The sequence below is a fragment of the Lissotriton vulgaris genome, chromosome 1_2 (genome assembly GCF_964263255.1).
Source record: "Lissotriton vulgaris chromosome 1_2, aLisVul1.2, whole genome shotgun sequence".
NCBI lineage: Eukaryota > Metazoa > Chordata > Amphibia > Caudata > Salamandridae > Lissotriton > Lissotriton vulgaris.
In genome coordinates this window covers 309,199,216-309,219,847 of record NC_141686.1, presented here as the reverse complement: position 1 = coordinate 309,219,847, position 20,632 = coordinate 309,199,216, and the positions used below count along the sequence as shown (strand labels likewise).

General features: G+C 49.9%; 1 protein-coding gene across 1 annotated transcript in view; it reads right to left on the bottom strand.

Annotated features, from left to right (window-relative positions):
* LOC147736579 (transmembrane protein 176B-like) overlaps positions 1–18,822 on the bottom strand; it is an 86,599-nt gene extending 67,777 nt beyond the window's left edge. The window contains exon 1 of the mRNA XM_086953322.1: positions 18,760–18,822. Within this exon, the coding sequence (XP_086809448.1) occupies positions 18,760–18,807 (48 nt within the window). The 5' untranslated portion in view covers positions 18,808–18,822. The remainder of the gene's footprint in view (positions 1–18,759) is intronic.
* Positions 18,823–20,632: the final 1,810 nt, after the last annotated feature.

Here is a 20,632-nt window from a genome sequence, read left to right as displayed (position 1 = left end):
AGAGTAGTGAGTGCAGAGTAGTGAGTGCAGAGTAGTGAGTGCAGAGTAGTGAGTGCAGAGTAGTGAGTGCAGAGTAGTGAGTGCAGAGTAGTGAGTGCAGAGTAGTGAGTGCAGAGTAGTGAGTGCAGAGTAGTGAGTGCAGAGTAGTGAGTGCAGCGTAGTGAGTAGTGAGTGCAGAGTAGTGAGTGCAGAGTAGTGAGTAGTGAGTGCAGAGTAGTGAGTGCAGAGTAGTGAGTGCAGAGTAGTGAGTGCAGAGTAGTGAGTGCAGAGTAGTGAGTGCAGAGTAGTGAGTGCAGAGTAGTGAGTGCAGAGTAGTGGGTGCAGAGTAGTGGGTGCAGAGTAGTGGGTGCAGAGTAGTGAGTGCAGAGTAGTGAGTGCAGAGTAGTGAGTGCAGAGTAGTGAGTGCAGAGTAGTGAGTGCAGAGTAGTGAGTGCAGAGTAGTGAGTGCAGAGTAGTGAGTGCAGAGTAGTGAGTGCAGAGTAGTGAGTAGTGAGTGCAGAGTAGTGAGTGCAGAGTAGTGAGTGCAGAGTAGTGAGTGCAGAGTAGTGAGTGCAGAGTAGTGAGTGCAGAGTAGTGAGTGCAGAGTAGTGAGTGCAGAGTAGTGAGTGCAGAGTAGTGAGTGCAGAGTAGTGAGTGCAGAGTAGTGAGTGCAGAGTAGTGAGTGCAGAGTAGTGAGTGCAGAGTAGTGAGTGCAGAGTAGTGAGTGCAGAGTAGTGAGTGCAGAGTAGTGAGTGCAGAGTTGTGAGTGCAGAGTTGTGAGTGCAGAGTTGTGAGTGCAGAGTTGTGAGTGCAGAGTTGTGAGTGCAGAGTTGTGAGTGCAGAGTTGTGAGTGCAGAGTAGTGAGTGCAGAGTAGTGAGTGCAGAGTAGTGAGTGCAGAGTAGTGAGTGCAGAGTAGTGAGTGCAGAGTTGTGAGTGCAGAGTTGTGAGTGCAGAGTTGTGAGTGCAGAGTTGTGAGTGCAGAGTTGTGAGTGCAGAGTTGTGAGTGCAGAGTTGTGAGTGCAGAGTTGTGAGTGCAGAGTAGTGAGTGCAGAGTAGTGAGTGCAGAATGCAGAGTTGTGAGTGCAGAGTAGTGAGTGCAGGTGCAGAGCAGTAAGTGCAGGTGCAGAGCGGTGTGTGCTGTTGAGTGCAGAGTGCTGTGTGCTGTCGAGTGCAGAGTGCTGTGTGCTGTTGAGTGCAGAGTGCTGTGTATTGGCAATGTAAATGACAATGTCATTTGTTTATGATTTAAAGAGAAAAAAAAGAAATGTCATGAGCAATGCCAATAGCTCTTTCTTTAATGATGCCGAGACCATTGCATTGTAAATGCTTGTCTTTAAATCTATCCAAATAGTTTTCTCAAACGCTGCCATATATAAGTTGGGTAATATCAAAAATGTACTTTCAATTTGTAAAAGCCACCAACTTTAAGACACCTCTCTACACAAGATGTGTGTTGGATGACAGTGCTAGTTTATGCTCCCATCAACTCCACTGCATGTAATACAACTCTTCATAGTCACTGTTCATTTACTATCTAAGAGGGTGCTCCAGCTCTTGGTGCCTCCTTATTGAAAAAATAAATGTGTGTATATATATATATATATATATTCACAGAAAAAACCATAGGTTTTAGGCCATATATAGTTAGGAACTTGCATTTACAAAACCTTGAAAATTCACTGAAAAAACCATTGGTTATAGACCATATATAGTTAGGGATTAGCCTTTTCAAACCCCTTAATTTACTCGCACAAAACCATTGAAATTCGCATATATAGTTAGTTGCAATAACTATATATCGCGCACCCGCAATCCACTGCTGATGATGTCACATATTACATCATTCATGACATGGTTAGTGACATCACTGATGACATCACTGATGACATCTCAAACGACATCACTGATGACATCTCAAATGACATCACTGATGACATCACTGATGACATCTCAAATGACATCACTGATGACATCACTGATGACAACATCCAGTGACTGTATGTTTCTGTAAAGTTAAAATATGTCTTACATATTGAAGAACGAGTGGATGTATAAGTGTCTGGATGAAGGATTTAGTAGGTGCATGACTGACTGTATGAGAGAATGATTAAATGTGTCTTACTAAGTGCATGGGTTAGTGACTAAACTGTCTTAATTTGTGCATCATTATATCTGTTGTTCTACAAACTGCTGCATGTGTTGATCAGTAGCTATATGAGTAACTGTATGGGTTATTGATTGGTTGTCCAAGTATTTGTATGGGAGACTGAGTGTGTGTGTATGGGTGGCTGGGAGGTGTGTGACTCTGTGCATAGATGTGTGAGTAGTTGATTCACTATATGTATGGGTTCAAAAGTGTATGTGGAAACAGCTGCATGGGCGGTTGACTGTGCATGAGTGTATTGGTGAGTGAATGGATATCTCAGTGCTACATGTCAAAGTAAGTACATATGTAAAACACAGTACATGTGAGAGTTGACATATATAAATAACTGTGCATAAGAGCCAGTGAATGTGTGAGTGGCTGTATGGATCATTGTGAACATGTATCAGGGATTGTATAAGAGAGTAAATATGTGTTAGTATATGTTTGAATAAGTAAGGTGTGTATAACTGTATAGTTGAGAAAATGGAGGTGTGATTGATTCTTTGCATGACTGACTAGGTGTGTGAGTAACTCCATGGATGAGTGACAGTCTGTGAGTGTCTGTTTACACTGATTGTATCTAAGGTTATATTAGAGTCTGAAGAGGTTCATGGTATTATCACATGAATGATATCATCAGTGATGTGATCAGTAATGTCAAATGAGATGTTATCAGTGATTTTATCAGTGATGTCATTTGAGATGTCATCAGTGATGTCATTTGAGATGTCATCAGTGATGTCATCAGTGATGTCACTAACCATGTCATAAATGATGTAATATGTGACATCATCAGCAGTGGATTGCGGGTGCGCGATATATAGTTATTGCAACTAACTACATATGCGAATTTCAATGGTTTTGTGCGAGTAAATTAAGGTTTTGAAAAGGCTAATCCCTAACTATATATGGTCTATAACCAATGGTTTTTTCAGTGAATTTTCAAGGTTTTGTAAATGCAAATTCCTAACTATATATGGCCTAAAACCTATGTTTTTTTCTGTGAATTTCAATGGTTTTTTAATAGCAAATATCAAAAGCTGTCAAATGTCAAGTACGTGATAGGTAAAAACTTTTTCGTGTTTATGCACGCTGATGTGCTTTGAACGCTGCCCCCCCTCCCCTCTTTTCTCTTAGTAGTACTCTCTCTTTGCAGATAGTGAAGGGTAGTTAACGCAGGCCTTTACCCCCGTTGTAATCCGTCGTGCCTGCTTGTCTCTCCATTTGATTGATTGTTATCCAAGCATTTACTGTTTTACAATTGATTCTCTTTGGTTCATTCTCTATTTACAAACAAGCACAAAGTCGCAATACTCTGTTTAGTCTTTGCAGATAGTGAAAAATCGTGTAAAAAAATAAAAGTAATCGAGCAAAATCAGTAGGCCACTAATGGGATCTCTTTTTGACCTCGCTAAAATAGAAACATTAGGAACAACCCTTCATGAGAAATACGAAAATAGTGAGATGAACTGAGCTCCACACCATGAGGGCTGCAAGACAGCTCGGCTCCGTCACCCACCCCGCCCAAAATAACGACAAACCCTATGCAAATATTATAAATATATACAACACACCAGCAAAGTAACAGGGTAAAACATTTTATTAAATAACTATTTACATAACTATTTTATACTTTTTGTTGCCCGATCCGGCTAGCTCAATCGATCGAGCATGAAACTCATGCACTCTGATAGCAAGCGTTGCTGCTGATGCTATGCAGACCAAAACTGGATTTCAGTTTGTACATTCTTCTAGATTTTTCCATCCAAGGCTGGTTGAGTTTGTAGAACGATGGCTTCAGATTTTCAACATACGGTGTGGTGGCGCGGACTGGGAGGGGGCGCTTGGCTCCTGCCCCCTCCCCAAGTAAGATTTTCATACGTGAGTGTACGTTCATGGTTTTGGTCCCTGAGTTGCTTCGATGTCACTGCCATGCTCAAATGGCATAAGTTCTGGATGTTGGGTGCCATAGTTCAGTTCTGAGCAGCGCTTGTAACACTGTCTGAAGCTTAATTGCACCTACTGCAGCTTCACTATTCTCAAAGTAAGTGAGGGCCGTTTGTGGACCTGACTGCATTTGAAAACAATGTGATATGGTACCTCCCTAAACCGCTTGACGGAGGCCCCCGAGGGGCGGTGTGATGGCACGCACTCGGAGAAGACGCTTGGCTCCGACCCCCTCCCCAAGTCTTATAGCACTGGTGTAGCCTGAGATCGCCCCCGACATAGGCGGCCGGCTCCCGGGGTCCGGCGGAACTTTTTGCCTTTTGATGACTCTTCCATTCTGGACCTTGTCCCACAATCAGTTTGACCTGAAGACACGCTGTAGTGGGGCGCCCCTTTACCGTTTCAGTTGCCATTCTGCCCGCTTTTGCTACACTGTGCCTCTTCCGCCATTCAGCTGTTTACCGCCCGCTCTTGCGACTACAGCGTCTCGCTCACCATGTAGTTGAGTTGCTCCTGCTCTTGCGATGCAACGATAGGCGGCTGCCACAGGACTCTCAAAATGGCGGCCGGCTCTTCAGATTTGGGCGTGGTCCACTAAAATGGCCCTGGGACACCTTGGAACTCAGACGCTTGCCTGATAGGGCTTGGGTCCCATTCTCGAAAGCGTCCCCTCAGCCTTGAACATTCTACAAAAGTCTTGGGGGCCCCCGACTCCCGCAGGCTTCTGGTGGGGAGCGGCTACCATGATTGCTCGTGGAATGGCCACGACTGAGCTACGAGATGGTGGTGCTCTCATGCTGACGCCAGCTTCAGTCTGAAACATCCAGAAACACTGTAGACTACCAATTCGATCAGTTCCGGTAGCGCCCCAACATGACCCGGTAGAGAAGAACTTGCCCTCCCCTCTTTGACTGATGGTTTTTGTTGCCTGTCCCTTCTGTTGTCATTTAACAGAACTTTTTAGAAAGCTGAAAGGGGTTGTGTTCTGAACGCTGGTTGGTGGAGACATTTTGACTATATTCTGGACCTACGTTGTCGCGTAATGCGTTATATGACACACCGCGTTAGCGCACCCGGAAGTGCTCCGGTGCGCGAAGCGCAGCTTCCCGGAAGCCATCCAGGGCGCGGCGCGCAGTGCGTAACGTAAGCATAACAGGTCATGTGACTTGTTAATAAAACTTTTCATTGGTTCATTTTACTTTTGTTATTTTAATGATGAAAAGCTTGGTCATATGACCTAAAAATTACGCTTTTTATAGGTTTCGAACATTATTTTTTCTTAAACATATATGTTATAATGTTCCAGGCTAATGTACTTTCCCGGAAAATTTACAACTGTCCTGCAAGTAAAATATATTCCTTTTTCGAGAAAAAGGGCGTTTCTTCGTCCCATGATGGAGCCGTTCAGTATAAGAGGCTCGGCCTGCTGTCTTAGTCGCCGATACGCCTGATTATCAGATTCTTATCGATCACTTTATGTTGCAGGAGTGGAAAACACAACTGCCCTTGACCATTTATCTTTACTGCGTTCCTGCGTATTATACCTTTTATCCGTCATGTAATTGGACTGCTTTATTTCACTTGCCTTTTACTGATTCGAAAACAGTGACTAAAATTAAAAACTTTACCAATGTAAATACTACTACCATGTTTTGTTTTAAAAACCTTTATTGTGAAAATGTCAGTATACAAATACGGGCCTATAACCACGTGGGCCGGCCACGGAGCAAACTGAAATCGTATATGATGAGGAGACATTTACATTGTAGAGGAACGTAACGAGCGGGCCATTAGGTTGCAAGAACTAAGGTGTCTAACAGTTGCGGAATCGGTGGACGTACATTTTGTAATTAAAATACGACAGGGCCACTTACAAAAAAGTTATCTAGATATACATTTGCGGGCAAGTACCATGGGTCACGTTAATTAGAACTTTCAATAGTACAGTAATCAATAACACATCAGAACTTAATATCAATAGGGATGTCGAAATATTCAATCAATTCTCTTCCCCGCCCGCCATGAGCATCAAAACTGCATTCATATCTCGTGATATCAAGGTTGTTCAACCAGTACACAACAAGGAGTTACGAGTCCCATTTATACCGGCGCCATTTTGGGCGAGGCCGGGCAGGTCCAAGATATAGTCAAAATGTCTCCACCAACCATCGGCCAGACCAGAACCCCTTTCGGCCCTTTATGCTACAAGATGGTGTCTTCCATTCAGAAAATATTGTTGGCAGCACTTTGAAAGGAAAGATAAACAGCCGTTCTCCTAGTGAGTCTCACATTGTTACATTTAGGAAGAATGTTGAAGAGTAGTATGTTGAAAATCTGAAGCCATTGTTCTACAAACTCTCAACCAGCCTTGGATGGAAAAAAAAATCCTGAAGAATGTACAAACTGAAAACCAATTTTTGTCTGTATAGCATCAACAGCAACGCTTGACTCAGCTTTGTGTGAAGCCGCCATTTTGATTCAATCAATAACGTCCCCCTGCACACATTCAGGGACCTGGTCGTGTCTTCAGGTCAAATGGATTGTGGGACAAGATGCAGAAAGGAAAAGGAAAAAAGTTCCGCCAGACCCCGGGAGCCGGCCGCCTATGTCATGGGCGATCTTTGGCCACACCAGGGCGATAGTGAAGCTGCAGCAGGTGCAAATAAGCTTCAGACAGTGTTACAAGCACTGCTCAGAACTCTCAACTATGACACCACCTCGGTGCCATCCGGATCTTGGCGCCTTGTGCAGGTTCCGGCCTATTCACAAATCGGTCCACTACTGACATCACCTCATAAGCCAACGGGGCACCCCACGCTGACTTTCGGCGCAGCATTGTAGGATGGCCACACCAGTGCGGCAACTTGCTGGACACCACCTCGGTGCCATCCGGATCTCGGCGCATTCGAGTCACTGTACCGCAAGAGTGACCGCAACTCAGCTGGACACGCCGTCTTTCGGCGCAGCATTGTAGGATGGCCACACCAGTGCGGCAACTTGCTGGACACCACCTCGGTGCCATCCAGATCTCGGCGCGCTGTGCTGCCTTTGGCCTACTGTAGCCGCAACTCAGTTGGACGGCGAGTGAAACGCTAAGGGGCGCCCCACTGCAGCCGAGGAGCCTCCATCTTGGGGGAGACGCACAGCCCCCACTGACTGACGCGACCTCACAGGCCAACGGGGTGCCCTACGCCGACTTTCGGTGCAGCATTGTAGGATAGCCATACCAGTGCAGCAACTTGCTGGACACCACCTCGGTGCCATACGGATCTCGGCGCGTTGTGCTGCCTTCGGCCTATTCGCACATCGGTCCGCTACTGACGCCGCCTCACGTGCCAACGGATTTTCTACGCTTTTTATAGCCCTATGCCGCATAACAGGTCATGTGACTTGTTTATAAAACTTTTCATTGGTTCATTTTACTTTTGGTTTCCTAATGATGGAAGGCTTGGTCATATGACCTAAAAATAACACTTTTCATTGGTTTAGAACATTTTTTTTTCCCAAACGATGAAAGCCCCACCTTGTTTCTGGATGTTTCAGACTGAAGCTGGCGTCAGCATGAAAGCACCACCATCTCGTGGCTCCGTCGTGGTCATTCCGCGAGCAATCATGGCAGCCGCTCCCCACCGGAAGCCTGCAGGAGTCGAGGGCCCCCAAGACTTTTGTAGAATCTTCACGGCTGAGGGGACGCTTTCGAGAATGGAGCCCAAGCCCTAGCAGGCAAGCGTCCGAGTTCCAAGGTGTCCCAGGGCCATTTTAGTGGACCAGGCCCAAAAGGGAAAGAGCCTGCCGCCATTTTGAGAGTCCTGTGGCAGCCGCCTATCACTGAACCGCAAGAGTAGGCGCAACTCAGCTGAATGGCGGATTTTGGCACAGTGTACCAAAAGCGGGCGGAATGGCAACTGAAACGGTAAAGGGGCGCCCCACTACAGCACACGAGCCGCCACCTGGGGAGGCCCGTTCACGCCGCCTCCTCCCCCCCCCACTCCCCCCCCCCGGGGCGCCCCATGCCGTTTTTCGGAGCAGCATTGTAGGATGCCAAAACCAGTGCGGCAACTTACTGGACATCACCTGGGTGCCATCCACATCTCAGCGCGTTCTGCTGCCTTGGGACTATTCGCACAACAGACCGCTACTGACGAGGCCTCCCCGCGCACCCCCCGGGACGCCCCACGCCATTTTTCGGAGCTGCATTGTAGGATACCAAAAACCAGTGCGGCACCCAGGTAACATCACCTGGGTGCCGTCCAGAACTCAGCACGTTGTGCTGCCTTGGGACTATTCGCACAAAACACAGCTACTGACCATTGTTGCTTCTTTTTTCAAAAAAATGTTTAAATGTATTTACTGTTTTTGTTGCGTTCTATATATTTATAAGTTATTAAAGTGTTATAATCCTACTACTTTGTTGGAGTATATTTTTAATGTGACACATAATTGTAAAAACTTTGATGTACAAAGAGGCATCCCTGGAATCTTCCGCTTCAGGCTCGGACCCACACACCCTCACAGTGAGAATCCCCTCCCCAAGCACAATACAGGATGGTTATCAGATAGTAGGAACCCGTATGGTGTGACGGATCTCATGGGGTGGGGGCCTTCATCTACTGTAACTCCTTTGAAGAGGGATGATTCTCATACATGCCAACATTTCAGAAGAGCAAAGTGGGACATTTTTTTTTAAAAAATCGGGAGAATGGGGCCTTGAATCGGGTTATTGTCATGTGTGGGCTTTGGAAGTGTGCTGCTGCAGGATCGGACATTTCAAACTCAAATGCACGTTCTTTTTCTTACCTTTCCGAAGCATGGAGCGCAATAGCAGGCAGAGAAAGGGTGATGCAAGTGTTGAACACTGCCTGGCCTGGCAAGTTGCTGGCAGTGCCCCCCCCGCCCGCTCCTGAAACAGGGCACACACACCGCCGCCCGAGTACTTCACAGATCTTTAAAAGACCATGCGCTTGTTAATGAGGCTTAAATGGTTTATCACCCCTTCTAGAGCCCCTGCATCGGCCCTCTGACGTTTCCTGGAAGAATTAGCACGAAACACAATACCAAGCCCTGTCAGCTGAAACCCCCGAGGAATCGGGTTTTTGCTTGCAGGAATCGGGAGGCGGGAGACTAGCACTGAAATCGGTAGTCTCACGCCTGAATCGGGAGGGTTGGCATGTCTGGATTCTCTACAGCTGGGGCCATAAACTACATCCGCAGGGCTAGGTGATAGCCTGGGACCGGCCTGGACAATCGGACACAGAGGAAGAGGAGTGTCAGAGGGTGCGGTAGTGAATAGGGTGAAAGGGAGGTGTCGGGCGGGCACAGGGTGTGATTCTTAGAGAAGAACAGCGCAGATGGGGGGAGGTTTATGGCCCATGCATGAGAGAGAGAGCGGGGGTGACCAGTGCGTGGGGGAGATGCTTGCGAGGGTGGGGAGCCGTGCTGAGAATCGACGGCGTGCAGAGAGTGGGTCTGGTCAAGGCATCTAAAATGGCTGCCGTGCACGACAAAATTGTGGCATTGGAAAAAAGCCAGATGGCGCAAACAATGTTTATCAATAAGGATTAATTTATAACAAAATATTTTATCGCAGTGACAAATTGGCGGTCAACACTTCCTGATTTCCATCAAATCGAACGTTAACAGACGTCACGCAGCAAAAAAAATAAAACGCTCACGCACAGCCGCTGGAAGACATGTATCAACATATATGAGCCTCCTCAGCCACCCTCAGAAAACATAAGGGATCAGGATACGTCTCCCGTACCCCCTTATACCTAGTAATTTAATTAAATCGAAACACAAAATGGCGAATTCCCGTTTCGCTACCAGATTGCGGCCCGGTTCGCGATCCGGGAAGCGCTTCTACCGTGAAAAATCAATTTTTTTTTATTTTCCCCACGGGACCCTTTAATAACCCCAACATCATTCCTAGGGGGTCAAGAGGGGTCTACCTTGCCCCCTTTCATTAAATTCCCCCTTCGTTTTTCACCTCTTCTTGTCTCTCGATCCTACCGAGAGACAAGATGGCGGCCGCTACGGACTGTTTAGAATGTTGACAGACACCGGAAAGCCAATCAGCTTCGCTACGCAAAGCTCCGTTGCGCGAAAAGTAAGCGAACCGGAGCGCTACCCGGAGCGCTGTTACAGATATATATCTTTTTTTGAACGTTAATTTCTCAAAATCCACTGAAGCACATATATTGAGACCTAGCAAAGGCACATCGGGCTAACAGTCCCTACAATTTTGGCAAGTTTCGTGCAAATCCATTCAGCCGTTCGAGCTAAAAGTGAGGCCAACCGCCCTATGGAAATTAACATGGGAAAAACGCGTTTTGGGACCCCCCTTTTTTCTCGGCCCCCCCTTGACGAAACCCCCCCAAATTTTAAAGGGCTGCTCGGAAACAAAATGTGCCATTTTCCTGAAAATTTCAGCCGATTCCGTCCACAAACGCCAAAGTTATTAGACATAGAATTTTCAAAGGTTCCATAGACAAAAAATCCTAACTATATATACCTACTGGCGAACGCCAGTAGGTAATATATATATATATATATATATATATATATATATATATATATAAATAATACTACTTTTGGTATTCACAGAAGTTAGGATTTTGTCTTAAGTTTGTCTTAAGACAAACTTAAGATATACTTAAGACAGACTTAAGACAAAATCCTAACTTCTGTGAATGCCATAAGTAGTAAGTGCATTCTGTGAATACCAAAAGTAGTAAGTGCATTCTGTGAATACCAAAATAGTAGTAAGTTTAGGATTGAGTCTTAAGTTAATTCTGTGAATCTGGCCCTTTATATATATATATATATATATATATATATATATATGAAAAATATTTCCCAACCTATTATGATTAAGAAGCAGGCACTATTCGTCGTGGGGATTCTCCCATTTATTGCCTTAGTTACATCAGACACATAAACATCAGAGGGACGCGTTTCGGCAGTCTTGCTGCCTTTATCGACCTAAAAATGCCATATTGGTGTTTCTTTTAAAGCTGACCCTTCAATAATAAAAATAATAATAAGGGGAATGCGTGTGCGGAGGAGGAAGTTCAAACGCTGGGAGCTGAAGCTTTCTTGGCTGGGACTAAAACTCATCTGCTAAGGGCACATCCTCACCCTGGTATAACCACCCCTGTAATGGAGCTGGGCACCGCAACGGCACTGGCCGAAATAGCGGTGGTGTCGAGGGACCTTTTGACTGATTGTCAATGGATTGCACTGGACACATGAACAGGAATCCTGAATAGTATACAGTCGCCACCGTGAGTTCCTCTCCTTTGCACTTGGATATTAACATTCTCAAAGCGGACTGCTTCCGAACAAGGGAACGCTCTGCTCTTGGAAACACATGTTCTGGGAAGAGGTTTACGAGACAATAAAGTGGGCGACTGCACTCCAAGGAATTCTGTTTTGTTTAGCAGAAATGTGTGACTGTTGGTTTTTAAATGAAAGACATTATTGTGATACCTTTGCTTTTTACAAAATCAAGGACTCGTAAATAATCAAGTCTGGGGGGGGCGGAGCTTGCAGGCGCCAATGCCGGACGCGTGAGCGCTGTGCTCCGCGCCATCACCGACAAAATCCGACTAATAATCCTCCAACTACGGAACTTTTGCTGCCATCAACGAGCGCAGTTGTCGGGGGAGACTGTAGGCATCTCTCTGCTGCCTTCCCGAAACGTAATTGCAGCGAGCTGAGGCGAGACGGGGAGGAGGAGGCGGGACGGACCCAGGCCCCAAAGCAGCGGACTTTCCTTTGAGCGGGGCCGGCGTACGTGCTGCGACGTGCGGCCAGAGGACAACAAAGCCCCCGCGGGCCGAGTTGCGACCTTGACCCCGGGAGTCAGACTTCGTGTGTTGGCCTGTCGGCTGGGTTGCCGGGCACACGTCCACTGAGGCTGACCATGCCCTTGTGCGGAGAGATGAGTGGGCGGACCGAGGCTGGTGCAGACATACGGGAGATAGCAGGGGCGGCCGGCCTAGGACCACGTGAGCAGCGAGCAGGGCCTGGCGCTGCGGCCTGGTGCGGTGTCCGGTGTGGGCCTTCCCATCTGGGGGGTACATTGGTGTGCCCCCCTCCCAACCTCCAGTGTGCTGTTCTGCAGGCGACTGGGTGACGCCGAAGAGAGGTCAGCATTGGTTCAGCTCGGCGCCAGGGACCCCGGGGGGTGCTGCTGCGGGTGCATCAAGGCGCTGGTACTAGCGCTATACGAGTTGTACGGCGGAGCAGTTAAGTCATCCTGCCCCAGCGGAGACCTGGACCACCTCATCTCTATCTGCTTGCAGCAACACTCACGCCCCTTTAGGCCCCCGTCTCACTTGTGGGGGAACTACGGAGCACTGAGCCGTGTTTGGAACACTGCGCAATCCATAACTGCTGCACTTGAAGGGCGGATCAAGGATAACCGGTTGGACGCTTAGTGTTGTGCATAGGTGCACGTGGACTATGGAGGTACCCACGGGGAGCCGCCTGCTGTGCGGGGAGCTGGGTACATACTGACGCGGCCGCTGCCGGGGTCCAGCGCGAGAGTGGATTGCGCAGCGTGATCGGACGGCCCTCGATATTAATGCACAGTGGGCCCTGGCACCTCGGACTACGACGCACTCGTCATTGAGAAGACGCAGAGGCGAAACAGCAGAGGGGTCAGCGGACAGGTCAACGGGTGTCGGACCAGCGAGGTGCAGTGTTGTGTCGCCTTCTCCTGGCGCCTGCATAGGACGAGTTCTAGGGCCGGGCTGAGCGGCCCCTAACGCTGCGGACGGCCAATCATGGGGAAAAAAGACAGAACGCAGTCCAAACTGGCCTTTGACCAACGCAAGTCAAAATCACCTGAAGAGCAACAGCCGGAGCACCCGGCAAAGGCTGCGGGCTCTGAAAACACGCTCTATACCGGCATCAAAGACATGCTAGTATCCATGGAACGGGGGCTGCAGGAAAGTATGGCATCCATAGGTACGAAGATAGACGCTCTCACCTACCGCATGGACCGCATGGCGGAAAGAGTTGACAAGCATGCGGAGAGACTTGACATGTCGGAAAGGCGCATCACAGAGGTGGAGGAGGCCCAAACTGAATGGGACAAGGATCGTAAGCAATTCTCCAGGCTCCTACAAGTTATCCAGGAGAAGTCGGAGGATTTGGAGGCGCGCTCGAGACGCTCCAATATCCGCATCACTGGAATTTCGGAGACGACGAATACTGGCAGGATGGAACTATTTGTGGAGAAATTGCTAGTCACTTTGCATGGGGATGATATCTTCTCGTTCGTTGTGGAGAGGGCACACCGGACCTTGGCACAGCGACCGCCCACGGGAGCCGCCCCCAGGCCCATTATAGCGAAACTGCTGAACTACAGAGACCGGGAGACCGTGCTAAGGGTGGCCAGAGAGAAAGGGAAGCTGCAGTACGAAGGCATGGAGGTTTCCCTGTACCCGGACTTTACAGCGAAAGTCCAAGAAGAGAGGAGGCGCTTTGCACCCTACAAAAGACAACTGCTGGAAATGGGGCTTGAATACGCAATGCTATACCCTGCGAAATTGCGAATTAACAGGGGAGGTCATTCACATTTTTTCACCGATCCAAAGGCACTCCAGAAATCGCTTAAGGAATGGACCAAGGAGCAGAGGGCCAGCCCTAACAGAGAATCCGACGACCTAGCGGACAGTAGCAGGCTGGATGAATAGGAATGACGCCTCAGCTGGCATCTTGGAGGTGCACGTTGGTGTCGTCTGGCTGCTGCGCGGTGCAGTGGCGTGGGGTTGCTGCGAGGCAGAGACTTCATGCGGTTTGAACTCTGAGGTCTGCGGCAGAGACGGCAGGCATGGCTTTCCAGAGACTCGACGATTGGGTGAGATCGCTCTTGTTTCTTTGTAGTTACCCGCTTCCATTTCCTCTCTCCCTGTTTTTTGAGCGCAAGACTGCGACATGAGGCTGAGTTGGGACATTCCTGCAGGTGTATGTTTTCAGTTCTTTTTCTACACTTTCATTCCGTAGATGGACATAGCGTAAGGTGGTGGCGCTTGGGGCGGCGACAGCTTGTTCCATAAATGTGGTGCTCTTGTGTGTTTACCCTAGCGACCTCTGCCCCAGCGCGCATAGCTCGAACTGACCCCAGATGGACTGTAACTGGGGAGCTTCAGAATGGTTCTATGTTCTTGTACTTTGAAGATGGGTTGGGACCCTGTCAGGCAGGTTGGGGGAGGTCTGCTGGGGGAGGAGGGTGGCTCAGGTTTATGGGGGTGATGGTTGTTTTTGGGGAGTTCTAGGGGATTTGCCATGCAAGCTGCTCACTGACTGTTTTTTCATAAGGACTGTTGCTCTTCTAATGTGTCTATGGACAATATCTAATTGCAAAAGGGGAATACTGTTAGCTGTCATACTGCATTCTCATCGACAATGGCTGATGTAGGTAACAGAACGAATGTTGGTGGGCCTGATTCATTGAATGTCTTAACTTGGAATGTGAGGGGTCTGAATGATCACCCCAAGCTTAGAAAAGTATTGAACTACTTACAGAGACACCATGTGGATCTTGCACTTATTCAGGAGACGCATCTCCCTCCCTAGAGCAAGATGCTTGATACTTCAGGCCTAAGGGGTTGCTGTCTCGCAGCGGGATTCACCACACATTCGAGGGGAGTACTCACATGGGCTAATCCTCGCTCGCAGCTGCGACTGTCCTTAAGTGAGGCAGACCCTGAAGGGCGCTTTTTGATTGCGCGTTGTTTAGGCAAAGGGTAGGACCTTGTGGTGGTTAATGTTTATGGGCCCAACTATGATCACCCGGAGTTTTATGCGGAGCTAGCAACTCGTAGCCGGCCCTATGAGGCTTCCAGGATGTTGTGGGGGGAGAATTTAACTTTGTCCATGACCCTGATAAGGACAGGTCCAGGGGGCCGGCGCGCCGCCCGGCGGCCGCGGCCCTCCTCATGCAGGTGGAAATGTTGAAACTAGACCTGGTAGATGTCTGGCGCACTAAGCACCCCACGCAGGGAGGGTTCACGCACTACTCTGCCTACCATGACATACATACACGCATTGATTATTTCCTTGCCTCTCAACAGTTGATCGCGGGTGTCCGCAGCTGCGAGGTGCTGCCCCGCACGCTCTTGGATCATTCCCCCTTGCTGCTGCGACTGGTCGCCCCGACTAAAAGAATCCCCCCTTTCACTTGGAGGTTCCCTCCCTATGCGCTCCTCGATTCGGCATTTAGGGTGACCTTGCTGATGATATTGAGTCTTTCTTCTAAACGAACCTGGGCTCTGTGGACAGCTTCCTAACACTGTGGGATGCTTTTAAGGCTTACATTAGAGGGATGGCCATGGCCAAACATTCCAGTACGCTTAGGGCCATCAGGCAGCGGTTGCGGACTCTAGAATCCCAACTGAAAGAGCTGGAGCAGAGGCAAAGTGCCTGCCCTGACTCGGACACCACGGAACGTCTAAAATCGCTGCTGGCTGAATTTCATGAGGAGGCTGATCGTGAGATTCAACACATGGGAAAGTACGCTACGGCTTGAGTATATGGGGAGGGGGATAGGCCTGGCTCAGTGCTGGCCCGTATCATGAGGCAGGAACGGAAACCTTTGGTAATAGATGTACTGACTTCTCCAACAGGGCGTTCCCTTATGGACGAAACAGAAATTATTGCGTCCCTCAAAAATTATTACTCTGACCTTTATCAATCCAAGTCCTCTCACATGGAAGAGGAGATAGAGGACTACCTTAGCTACATAAGGATGCCCTTCCTGCCGGACTCCATGAGGGAGTTCCTTGCGGCACCGGTGCAGGAGGATGAGATACGGGAAACGCTGGGAGGGATGAGAACGGGTAGTGCCCCGGGTGCCGACGGTCTTACTGTAGGATTCTACAAGGTATTTCTGGACATACTCATGCCCCACCTAATTACACTCTTTGATGAGATTTGTGCAGAAGGGTCGTTGTCTCCCACCATGAGTGAGGCCCTGTTGATAACGATACTGAAGCCGGGTAAGCCACCGTAGCTTTGCGGCTCATACCGGCCGCTGTCTCTTTTAAACATTGATGCTAAACTGTATGCCAAAGTTCTAGCTACTCGGTTGGCGCTCCTGGTCCCGGATCTTGTGGCGCCGGAGCAGGCTGGGTTTGTCCCGGAACGGAATCTGACTTATAACATCAGAACAGTGTTGGGTACAATGCAGAATGTGCGACAAGAAAACAAGGCCCTAGCCATATTTCTTGATATGGAAAAAGCTTTTGATTCAGTCGAATGGCCCTTCATGCTGCGAGTGTTGCGGAAGCTTGGTCTGGGTGAACCCTTCCTGCAAATGCTAGGAGCATTGTATTATAAACCCACAGCCAGATTACGAATAAGGAACACTGTCACTGATCCCTTCGCAATCAGCAGAGGGACAAGACAGGGCTGCCCTCTCTCTCCCTTACTATATGCTCTAGTGGCGGAACCCCTGGCCTGCGCGATTCGGGAATACCATGCTGCGGAGGGCGTCAGTTTCCCGACGTATAAAATAGGTATATCGACATATGCGGACGACACTCTGCTATATGTCCGCGACCCAGAGAAGAATCTCCAATCAGTACTCAGAGAGGTGGTGAGGTTTGGGGCGCTATCAGGCCTCAAAGTCAACTGGAGCAAATCTGTGGCGTTCCCATTGACTCCAGTCACCACACCTTTTGAGATGGAGTTCCCCCTTCAGTGGTCCTCGGATCCGGTCCGGTATCTGGGGATTATGTTACATGTGTACCCTGATATATTGATCCGGGAGAACTACGGAACGGCATTTTCCAGACTGGTAGATGACATAGAGAGATGGTGCAAACTCCCCCTTTCCCTAATGGGCAGAATCTCTATTATGAAAATGGTGGTGCTGCCCAGATTTTTGTTCTTATTCACAAACATCCCAGTCGTCCTTTCCAAGGCTTTTTTCAAACAAATGACACAGGCACTCACACGTCTGGCGTGGGGGTGGGGGGCACCCCAGGGTACAATGGCAGACTCTGACATTACCTTATGAAATGGGAGGCCTGGGCGCCCCGGACATGGAGAGATATTACCGAGTGGCGCAGCCTGCGCACCTTCATTCCTTGCTTCACGGATCCCCGATAATCCCGCATGTTATCCTCGAACGCCTATTTGCGGAACCGCGCCGCTGCCTGCCACAGTATGCCTGCCAGTGGACCGGAACATAGGTAGACTGGACTCCATAAAAGCCACGAATCACGCATGGCATGAGTTGGCACGGGCACAGAGCTGCATTCTCCTGTATTCCCCGCTTATGAGAATTGAATAGGCGGTTTGGATCCCCTTGCTCAGGGAAAAGGGGGTCACGAGAACTTTGCAGAAGCTGGGAGTGACCACACTTGAGGATCTGTTCACGGACGGAGTGGTGAAGACGTGGGACCAGTTGTCCCCCCCACAGGCGGATGCTTCACTACTGTCCCGCTTTCAATACCACAGGTTCCGGGGGCACTGAGGGAGCTCCTGGGCCCGGATTTGCAGGAGCCTACGGAAGTGCCGGAACTCACCTATGTGATCAAAACTGTGTCTGCCCGTAAGTTGGTGACGAACATTAATAAACTGGGACCCCGGCATAGGCAGCCCCAGCCCTCCAAAGCTAGAACAGAGTGGCAGCGCGATCTGCAGATGCAGATAGAGGATGACATGTGGCGATACTGTTGCCTCAGTACGAAGAGGCTGTCGTTGAACGGACGGCATAGATTGGTCCATTTCAAATTTCTCCAGCGCGTATATTATACCCCGGAGAGGCTGCACAGATACGGCTTGCGGCAATCCCTGGAATGTGAACGTTGCCATACGCTGTCAGCCGATTTCTTCCATATGGCCTGGGTCTGCCCGGGAGTCAGCAAATTCTGGGGGGAAGTGTTTGCGGAGCTGAGCTTGATCCTAGAGGTGGAGATCGAGGCTGACCCTGCGTTGGCATTGCTGGGATATTCAAAGCCCTTGCCTGTAGCCCTGAGACGGTTGGCAGATATGGCCCTGTTGATAGCCCGAAGGGTAGTAGCTGCTTGCTGGATGAGAGGACCGTTGCCCACAAAGAAAAGATGGGCGAAGGATATGTTGTACTGCTGCACGCAGTCTGAGATATATAGCGAATTGCTTCCTCCCATGAGTAGGCCCAAGAACTTTTGGACATTGTACCGGGCATATGTTAGCGGTGCTGGGGAGGAGGAGGAACCGGAGCAAGGTGGGGAGGTTGATGTACTGCTTGCACCTGAGGATATAGAGTAGGGCCTGGGTAGGGAATGTAGGATAGTGTGCGGCTGATGCCACCAGGAGACTGTAGTGAAATCATGGCGGGCGGTGGGGCTTTGGGCTGGGAGCTGCTCATGCCGTTAGGCGGCGCACAAAACTTCCACTTTCTTAGTTGAGCAGCGCTGTGTTTAACCAAGTAATAGTAAGGTTGTACATAGGTCAAGAGCACAGATGGCGATGTTTGGGTGGGGGGGGGTAGTTGGGGTAGGAATTAGTCTCTTCTTTCCTTTCCTTCTTTTTCTCCCTTATGATACGGGGGGGAGTCGTGCCTATTTCTCCCTTGTTCAGCACTGATACCTATTCATACACACTCAGTATTTTGTTGACAATTGCTGTGCACAGCATTTACATCAACGATGTATGGAATTAGTTTAAATCGACAATGCATTGTGCTTACATTATTCGCCGCCGAGCCTCCGGGATGTCGGCATTCAGGCTGTGTCATATGGTTGCTGATCGCTTTCAGTGTTTCTTTGTATAAGAATGCCGCCCTATTGGGCTGCAGGCGACTCGCCCTGTTGTAAGAATCCTGGCGCGTTTGCAGAGGGGGAAGTAATTCCCCTTGAATACTGGGGGTCCCTGGGGGGCAAGTAGCCCACCAAGAACCTCCAGTATGCGCCAGGGAGCTGCATTGCAGAGAGGTGTAAAAAGGGGCATGGCCTCTTTACACGTCTCTGCATCGCAACCCCCTGGCGCATACTGGAGGTTCCTGGTGGGCCAGTTGGCCCCCAGGGATCCCCAGTATTCAATGGGAATTACTTCCCCCTCTGCAAACGCGCCATGGGGCGCATTTGCAGAGTGGTGCAATCCGTCACCTCAAGCCCCACCCCTACCTTCACCACTGTGCAAACGTGCCCTGTGGAACGTTCTGAAATGGGGTTTTAAGTCCCCTTGAATACTAGGGGTCCCTGGGGGTCAACTAGCCCACCAGGAACCTCTACTATGCGCCAGGGGGCTGCATTGCAGAGAGATGTAAAAAGGGGCGTGGCTCTTTACACCTCTCTGCAACGCAGCCACCTGGCGCATACTGGAGGTTCCTGGTGGGCTACTTTCCCCCCAAGGACCCCCAGTATTCAAGGGGAATTACTCCCCCCCCCCTGCAAAAGCGCCAGGGGCCGCGTTTGCAGAGTGGTGCAGGGAGGGGGCGTGGCCTCCTCCCCACCCCGGTTTAAAAAGTGTAGCCCCCCCTTCTTTTTCTTTTTTTTGGGCCCTGGTGACCCCATCCCCCAGGGCCTGACCCCCAAATACTTTTTTTTAATGGGAAGGGGGCCGCGAGGCCCTCTTCCAGTGGCTAATTCCAGGCCACATTTTTTTTATATTTTTAATGAGGGGGCCTGCATAGCCCCGCTCAGGCCACTTAAGGCCCCGGGGACCCCATACCCCGGGCCGGCCTGCCTCCTTTTATTTATTTATTTTTTGTAAATATTTGGGGAGGGGGGCCGTGTGGCCCCCCTCCTGGGCCACTTGTAGCCCCGGGTCCCCATCCCCCTGGCCCACTCAGTTGGGGACCGTGGGGGGGTCCCCAATCCCCCCACGGTCCCTGCCGGCTCCCCGCGTAATGCGGGAGCCGGCATTGCTTTTCTACATGGGGAGCAGCTAACATGCTGCTCCTCATGTAGAAAAGCAATAGGCTTTGGTTTTTGGAAGAGAGAGCAGGTTTCCTGCTCTCTCTTCCAAAAACCAAAGCAGTTTGCTATGGTAGGGCAGGAGCCGCGAGGCTACCGCCCTACCATAGCAAACTACAGTGTCCCGGGGGTAGGCACCCCGAGACACTGCAGGAGCCGGCCCTGAGGTGTGTCAGTCCCCAGGGCCACCACAAGGCTCCAGGAGGGGGCCCGCAGGCCCCCTCCCAACATTTAAAAGCCCCGGGGAGTGGCTGGAGGGTCCATCACGGACACTCCCAATTAAAATATGTAGTGCCCCGGGGAGGTGGCAGTCCCTGGGGTGTGTGGGGGGGGGGGCTTGAGCCCCCCACACAGTTTTTTTTTATTTTAAAAAAAATTAGAAGCCCCGGGGGGTGGCGATCCCTGGGGCTGCGGGGGGTCTGAGCCCCCCCGTACACATAATGTTAAAGCCCCGAGGTGGCGGTCCCCGGGGCTGGTGGGCCCACCATTATTATAATAAAAAAGAAGCCCCAGGTGGTGGTGGTCCCCGGGACTGCGGGGGGGCTGTGAGCCCCCCCACATTCCTAACATTAAAGCCCCATGGGGTGGCGGTCCCCGGGGCCTTGGGGGTCCTTGTGGGACCCCCTGAGCAGGCCTAGGGGAACA